The sequence below is a fragment of the Myxine glutinosa genome, chromosome 7 (assembly GCF_964187855.1).
Source record: "Myxine glutinosa chromosome 7, kmMyxGlut1.1, whole genome shotgun sequence".
NCBI lineage: Eukaryota > Metazoa > Chordata > Myxini > Myxiniformes > Myxinidae > Myxine > Myxine glutinosa.
Window position 1 is genome coordinate 58,876,836 of NC_136267.1, and position 8,585 is coordinate 58,885,420.

Genomic DNA, 8,585 nt, shown 5'->3' on the forward strand with positions numbered 1-8,585 from the left:
GACCGCTTACTCTATATTCTGTGAGGTTGACATAGAAAAGACACACACATACATACACACACATCTGACAATTCTACAATTATATTTATTAATTGTACAGCATCGGTTATTCCTATAATATAATTTAAGGGACTAGAAATAGCAGCTTCCTAGGGGAGCGGTCAGGTATATGGGGGGGGGGGGGAGGGGGGTGAGGTGGGGGTGTGGGGGGAGGTTGACTAGGAGATGGAGGTGATTCATGTGCATGTACGTGTGCACTATGCGGAAGGTGTGTTAATTATGTTCTTCGTCTTCTCTAACGCTACAATTATTCCCACGTTATTGTGGGGTTCGCTGGGGGAAACTTGGCCCAAGTCTTTTATGAACCAGTTGGCCAGGCCTGACTTTTGACTAAGGTTTGAGCAGGAATTTGTAATTTGTTCAGGGTGCTGCCGGATTGCTTGCCTACTCTCCGCGAAGGACACCGTGGAATCTTTAAATTCCACCAACTAATGCTAGCAGATGGGACGTCAGCTCAACGTCCACGCCAAGGAGGGCACTCGCAATAATGAACCACAATGCCTGTGAAACACCAGGATGACATCACTTGGTGTTGGCCTAATGGTTAGCGCGGCAGGCTTGGGATCCTAAAGTCCTGAGTTCGTAATCCCGTTGAATTAACGCCAGGTGGGGCCGACTCAGCCTGTCATCCTTCCAAGGTCGGCAAAATGAGCACCAGATAACTGGTTATAGAGAGGCACTGCATCAGCGGCAGATGCGCCCATAGAAATGATGCAACCAGCAAGCCAGGTGGCTGCACACTAACCACCACCCAGCAGGATGACAGTTTTAGCTGGGTTGGGATTCAAACACATCTTGGAGGAGAGGGTGCACAGCTCTAGGCCATCCTGCCAGCCCCCGTGTTAATATTAATCATCATTATGATGTATGCCTTTATCGTTGGACGGAATTGACTGATTAATTTGTGGTTATAATAATTTTGACGAAAAATGTAATTTGGATGACATGGATGCTGGAGTCGGGATTGGAGGAAGATGTATCAACCAACAATCTAAGGTATGCTGGCGATAGCACTCTGTTGGCAGAAAGTAAAGAGGATTTGATGAAACTGCTGCAGACACTGAAGAAGGAAAGTGAAAAAGCCGGTCTTTATTTAAACCTAAAAAACTACGAAAATCTTATCAACTGAGTACATCGGTGTGTTCAGATTGGGAGACGATCAGGTGGAAAGTTCCACTTTCCTGGGCTCTAAGATTGAAGGCAGTGGCGAATGTGGAGGGGAAATCAATATATGGTTAGCATTGGGGAGAACAGCGATGTCAGGATTGACAAAGATGTAACAAAACAAACCAGAGGAGGCTGGTAAATGCTCTGGCATTCCCATTTGCAATGTATGGATGTGAGTCGTGCACAATGAAGAAGGAAGGAATGATATTGCCAGTTTTTAAATGTGGAGTTGGGGATTATTTTTAATTCCATGGATTGCAAGAACTAACAAGAAAAACAGCAATCAGAGATTGCAAACCCTCATCAGGATGTATTTTCAGTGGTTTTTTTAGGCTTTTGCGTTAAAACAAATATGGCGGCTGAACCACGTGACCGATGACGTCATCTTTTTTCTGAACTAATTTATTCCTAGATTATGCTTAAGAAATTTCATCTTGATTGGATGAAGTTTTGTACTTGTCAAATTATGACATCATAATGGAGGCACCTATGACATCATAATTAACATATTTTATTCCCCATGGAGAGTTCTTTACAATGAGCCATGTCTCAATGTTTTCTATTCAGCACTTTCGGAGATATAGAGGTGCAAATTTTTTCGGGTTTTCCAAGATGTTGGCCGAACCACGTGACTGACGACGTCATCATTATCATTAAAAAATTCTACAGGTGGAGTTGCACCCATGGTGAAAATTTCCTGTCAATCGGACCAAGGGTTGCAGAGAAAATCATATTTATTCTGTGCGGACAAACAGACAAAAACACAAACAGACAAACAAAATGCCTCAATGCAATACCCTCTCTTCTGGCGAGGGTAACAAATCTGTGCTTGAAGAAATTAGACCACTATGTACATTAAAACTGCTGATGCTAAAACAGAAACTGTCATACTTTGGACACACCATGAGTGCAGAAAACAAAAGTCTGGAAAAGTCAACCACGTTGGGTATGGTTAAGGGAAGAAGAGGAAGAGGCAGGCTTTGTGTATGCATGACGGTTGGGGTAAAGGCATCAACCAAGCTGTCTCTGCCAGGGTTTCGGAAAGCAGTGATGTTTGGAGTTTGGCATGTTTGGAGAAATCTGATAATGAATGTCACTAGAAGCCGGCCACTACTTGACAGAACTGGATAACTGGTTATAATAATTTTTACTTCCAGTAGTGACTGCGTGATAGTGGCAGCATAGTGTGTGGAATAGTGATTGTAAGCTGATACACCACTCATGTGTAAATATGTCCAACTTTGTCCAAATTTCCATCAGGCGAGCATTAAACAATGCTCATGACCCTTAGAAATAGGGTTATGTAGTGTTAAAGAAGGGACACAACCACATATGAGTGTAGAACTGTAAAGTATCAAATGGAAAAAGCAGTTTGAGTGCATTGCTATTCCTTCATTGTGCTCACAATACTTTTGTCTAATATTTTTGTGCACAATACAACAATACACAAAACAATAATTTCCCCTGGTGTTTTCTTAGTGGTTAGGGTGCCAGCTTGGGATCCTAGGATCCTGGGTTCGAATCCCGGTCGATTGCTAAATTAATGCGAGGGGGGTTTACTCAGCCTGTCACCCTTCTGAGGTCAGCAAATTGAGGTCCAGTTCACTGGTAATTCCCTGTGTGTTGCAAGATGCGACTAACGGGGTTGGCGGCAGGAAGGGCATCCGGCCATAAAACATTGCTTCAAAAAGGGGACTATGGTGTCCAAAAAAGGCCAACCCCCGCTTTGTGGGGAAAAATGGCCTCTAAAGGCGGTTCCTTTGTGTAGCCCCGCACGTCGAGTGGCCTTAAAGGCTTTGTGGTGGGCCATATCGCATTAAAATAAAAAACCCGTGGCAGGCCCATCTCCACTGTGCGAGCGTCTGACCCTGCCCCAGACTGCTCTAATTCTACACTTTACATCTGTTATATGTAGACCAAAAATGGCAGGGTGCCATAAACCAGTCCAGTCATCGTAAAGCATACATTAATTTACAGCACTGATGTAACATGCCAGTGTGCAGATATAACAGGTGATGCATGAAATAAAGGTCACAATTGGGTGTCACTGGCAATATCCCATATCACACTTGAAACCATGGCTGTGAGAAATCACATTTGAGACTCCAAGATACAAGTTATAAACATTCCATATGCTGTCCACATATAATGTGATCATGGCTAGAAAATCAGACATCATTTCATGATGTCTGATTTTTCTAGCCATGCATAAAGGAATTCATCATTCATGCGTAAAGTCGAATTAAGGCACCTTTATTATCTAAAGATCATTGCGGCTTATCTGGAGGCTTAGCAAGTGGAGACGGTTCTGCCCCGTTCATTTGTGAGGGCCGTGTTAAGCATATAATTCCTCATGCAAAGATATCCGGTTTCCTCCAAATTTCTTTCAGTTTACTGTTAAACAACAGCAGCGACTGTTGAAAAAGGTAATCGTAGGTTGGAAATAATTCATGGAATAGTTTTTGGTTATAATAATTTTTACTTCCTGCAAGTGTGCCCCACTAAATGCCACGCTGAGTTATTTATACACCTTAACACGCAGTTTATCCAAGGTGGAAATCCCCCTTGGGGAGAGGAATAAGTTAAGTCGCTACAACCTTCGTCGTGTGACCCTTTGCCCCCTTGGCAAGTTTGGTTGAGATTGGATAAGTAATGACCGAATGTATCGCAGACAGACACCAAATTGCATATTTTAGTATGATTGCGAATTACTCAGGTAACTAATCTTAGTAAATAGCAATTTGTTAATTACTAAGTAATCGTCGTAATAATAGCACACTTTGAATGTTTCAGATTTAATTAGATCGCATTTTATTTCACTTGACTTGCCATTTTTTTGGGTGTTCTTTGATTAAGTTTATATGAATATGCAACATTTTTGGTTTGTCTTTTGGCTTGCATATCATTGTAATATACCTAGTGTTTTGAATATAAAGTTATTTCACAAACCACTTCATCAAATATATAAAGCTTATATATATTATGTCTGCACTAGAGTAGTTCCTTGCAGTGTGCAAGCAATGCTGCACTGGTATGTACAGTGTATATGCTTCACACAGGTATTAAAATATCAAATAATTGATTCTGTTTAATTTTCACTGACTATTTTAAAAATAAAAAAGAATTCCCAACCCACCTACTGTAATATTTATGATCTCTTATCGGACAGGATGTGCACAGTAGCATTCATAGTGGCACATGGTGGGTGTAGGAGAATGGGGGTGAAGGTCAATAGATAAAAACATGTAACCAGGACCAAGGAGTTTATGGGAGGGAAGCCATTTCAACATCTCGAGTGCATTTCTCTTATGGAATAGTGTCCGATACTGTACAAATCGTCCACCATAAACCACCAGCGCAATGATGCCAGCATGCAATACCCGGAAAGGCATCTTTCCGCTTTTAAATGTGTCAGATAATGAGGCAGTATGCTCCTTGTCAAATTTGAAGGTGTTTCAGCTCTTTGTAGAGGGCTTGAGAGGTGCTTGGCAAAAGGCGGATTCCATCCATTAGCAATTGAGCTACCCACGCAATGCCATGCATCCACACCTTGAAAGCTTCGCAGTTCTGAAGCAGAGACCTGTTCAGATGTAGGCAAATATCAGCTTGCAGACACTCTGGAAAGCCCTTCAGCACCTGAAACAGAAAGGTTAGTTAAAAATAGGAGTTAAGAATAAACAGGAATAACAGATGAGCAATTTTATTGTACATTCCGTAAAATATTTGCATGTCCACAAAACGAATTACTTGCAATGCACACCAGACAGGTTACATTTCAAATGATTTGCCTCTATATGTTATCAACCACGTTATAATAAGGCAACTGAACCTGGGGATATAAGCTTAATAAAGGAAATCACTGCACAGTGAACTTCTCTCCTGCCAAGGTGGAGAAATTCCTAGCTTCACTAAACTGCTTGACCACTACTGGTTCTAAATGCATTAGTGCCCTGAATGAAATGAATGAATGATCGTTTTAAAGGCCATTTTCCCCGCTAGAGCGGGGGTTAGCCTTGCGGGCCCCATGACAATCATGGTTCCCTGTTTGAGGCAATGTTTTTATGGTCGGATACCCTTCCTGACGCCAACTCTTAGTCGCCACTTACGATGTGCAGGGATACGGTGTACCTATTCTAAACTGGGGTACACATCGGGATCATTCATCCCAGCAAGCTGGTACTCAATTTGCCGACCTCGGAAGGATGACAGGCCGAGTCAACCCCCCCTGGCATTAATTCAGCGATCGACCGGAATTCAAACAAAGGATCCTAGGATCCCAAGCCAGCACCCTAACCGCTAAGCCAACACCAGGCTTATGTGATATTGGAACCTCATGCATTAGTGCATTAGTGCATTAAATGCATTAGTGCCCTGATACTCAAAAACTGTTTATCTGCTTTATCTACTTCTCTACTCTTTTCTAGGTCATTCTCGAAGGGTAGACTGCTCACATTATGGAATATCACCAACTTTTCCCTAATTCATAAGAATATTGCCAAAATTGTATATCAACAATGAATGGATGTCTTAGATTTCAGAGAAAAACTCAAGGTTATTTTACTTCACCTCTCCCATGCATTTGACTCTGCCACCCTATGCTGATTTACAAACTGTCAGCTAATGCTATCTCGGTTTCCCGTCTTGAATGGCTGTCTTATTTCCTTTGTGAAGAGTGGGCAAGCTATCACCGGCATCCTGAACAAATTACAAATTCCTGCCCTGACTTCCTGTGTTGGAATGGCGACCCATCCAGGATTGTAACCATAGTCGGACAGGACAGTCTTCCCCGTCCCTTCCCCACCACTCTCCCAGTACAATACATAAATGGCATATCAGTCAAACTTTATTCTATAAAGAATTTAATTCCAGAACCAGATAACTTCGAAATGAACACAGACATAATTGAGATTGTGACTGAGTTGTAGGACTCCTGACGATGATTATAATAGGAGCAATAAAAAGAAGGTATTGAAATTAGCTGTTATAGTGATGTCTCCTTCATATTTCATTTACATTATATAGGACTCAGCATTAACCCTTTTTTTAGGGAGCCTTAATGAGCACCAATTTTTTGTTATTGGGATTTTATTGGATGGCCAAAAGTCAAATGTTAGGTTCCTGAAAAATTAAATAAATAAAAGTAATCTGTAAAACTTATTTTCTATGATATTAAAGTTTGAAAATAATGGATATTTATGCGTACACTGATCATTGAAAAGTCCAAACCACATCAACTTATCATTGAACTTCATCATCATCGCTATGTTCGAAGTACACAGCCCTTACACCTATACCGGAATTAATATATAAGCCTTGTATTCTCAACAACAACAACAAATATGCAATGGCGTTTTTTGCCAAAATGGACGATTTTAAAGAATTCCTGGTTGCTCGGAAGGAGTACTGGCAAGTACCGGCTGCCCGAACACGAGGGGAATACTCCTCTCAATTCCCCTCAAGTTGTCCAAAACACATCAGTCCTGCTCACCTCCAATTCCCCTCAAGTTGTCCAAAACACATCAGTCCTCCTGCTCACCTCCAATTCCCCTCAAGTTGTCCAAAACACATCAGTCCTCCTGCTCACCTCCAATTCCCCTCAAGTTGTCCAAAACACGTCAGTCCTCCTGCTCACCTCCAATTCCCCTCAAGTTGTCCTCCTCCTGCTGCTTCAGGAACACTCTCTGTTCTTTCTGACCCACTCTCCACACTTTGTATTTTCGCAGACGTGAAGCCGAATTGAGTCTTTTCTGACTCATTCCAATGATTGATCTCAATCGATCGAGCTTGGCCCTAATTTTGTGCACTTTACTACTCTCACAAGGGGGTGAATGTCATGTGTATTCATCGATATATTTGTATTTTTAATAACCCCCTGAAAGTTGATTTTCAGAAAAGTTTCATTCCACTGTTATTATTATTAAATTAAGTTTAATACTTTACCACGTACCAATGGCCCACTGAATATTCGCAGGTGCCTTCTGTTCGTCTGCTTCATTTTCACCCCTGTCATGCATAGAATACCCCCAAAAGCTCAATTTGCACATTTTGAATAGATACATTTGACCAGGAAACTGCACAAGACCAAAATGAGAGAGAACTATGTGAGCCGTGATTATGTTTACATTACTGAACACATCTCGGATACTAGACTGACCCACTCCCAGAACACGTCATATGACTCATTCTCCAGACGAGTCTGCATTGGTATTACTAGGGCATGCCCGTACTATATATATATATCTAAAATTATATCCCCCCCCTCTATTTACATGAAATGGTTTGGTCCATTCGCAAAGCCAAAGCGAACGGCTTGCGAGTACGGTGACAATCCCCCCCCTCTATTTACATGAAATGGTTTGGTTCATTCGCAAAGCCAAAGCGAACGGCTTGCGAGTACGGTGACAATCCCCCCCCTCTATTTACATGAAATGGTTTGGTCCAAAGCGAACGGCTTGCGGAGTTTGGTAAAGAAATCGCCATAGCTCGGTAACTACTTCTCCGATTAATATGAAACCTTGAAAGGCACATCCTCGGGTCCCCAGCAATATACCTGGCAAGTTTAAAGTATATCGGACCCGTGGTTGTCGAGAAACAGCGGTCACAGACAAACGACAAACACACAGACAAACACACAGACATACAGAGATTACTGGAATTATAGATAGACTAGGACGTGCCCGTACGTGGGTGCCCGTACGTGCATGCAAAAAAGCATGCGTGCAAACAACAACAACAAAAAAAAAACTTTGAAACCACGTGGCAGTAACGACCACAGAACCCCCCCCTCTATTTACATGAAATGGTTTGGTCCATTCGCAACGACCACAGAACCCCCCCCCCCCCCCCCTCTATTTACATGAAATGGTTTGGTCCAAAGCGAACGGCTTGCGGAGTTTGGTAAAGAAATCGCCATAGCTCGGTAACTACTTGTCCGATTAATATGAAACCTTGAAAAGGCACATCCTCGGGTCCCCAGCAATATACCTGGCAAGTTTCAAGTATATCGGACCGGTAGTTGTCGAGAAACAGCGGTCACAGACAAACACACACACACACACACACACACACACACAGACACACACACACACACAGAGATTACTGGAATTATAGATAGATTATGCCTGACGGATGTAGGTCTCCTCATACCATACTGGCAATAAAATATTCTCAATCCAACGCCACCGAGATTTATCACAAAATTTTTCGTTCATCAAATTGTGAACTGTAATCAGCCAATCGTTTTCATATATTGGTTCATGTATTTACAAGTTCGCTGCATATTCTCGCAGTCTACATGCGAGTTTAGTGCGTTTGAGAATTATTAACAGTTCCTCTAAGTTTGGCGATATTTCATCGCA

At 42.0% G+C, this 8,585-nt stretch overlaps 1 protein-coding gene across 1 annotated transcript in view; it reads right to left on the reverse strand.

Moving 5' to 3' along the window:
* Positions 1-8,585, reverse strand: part of KCNH6 (potassium voltage-gated channel subfamily H member 6) — a 262,729-nt gene that overhangs the window by 109,272 nt on the left and 144,872 nt on the right. Inside the window, exon 7 of the mRNA XM_078782688.1 lies at positions 4,777-4,863. Coding sequence (XP_078638814.1) covers positions 4,777-4,863 — 87 coding nt within the window. The remainder of the gene's footprint in view (positions 1-4,776; positions 4,864-8,585) is intronic.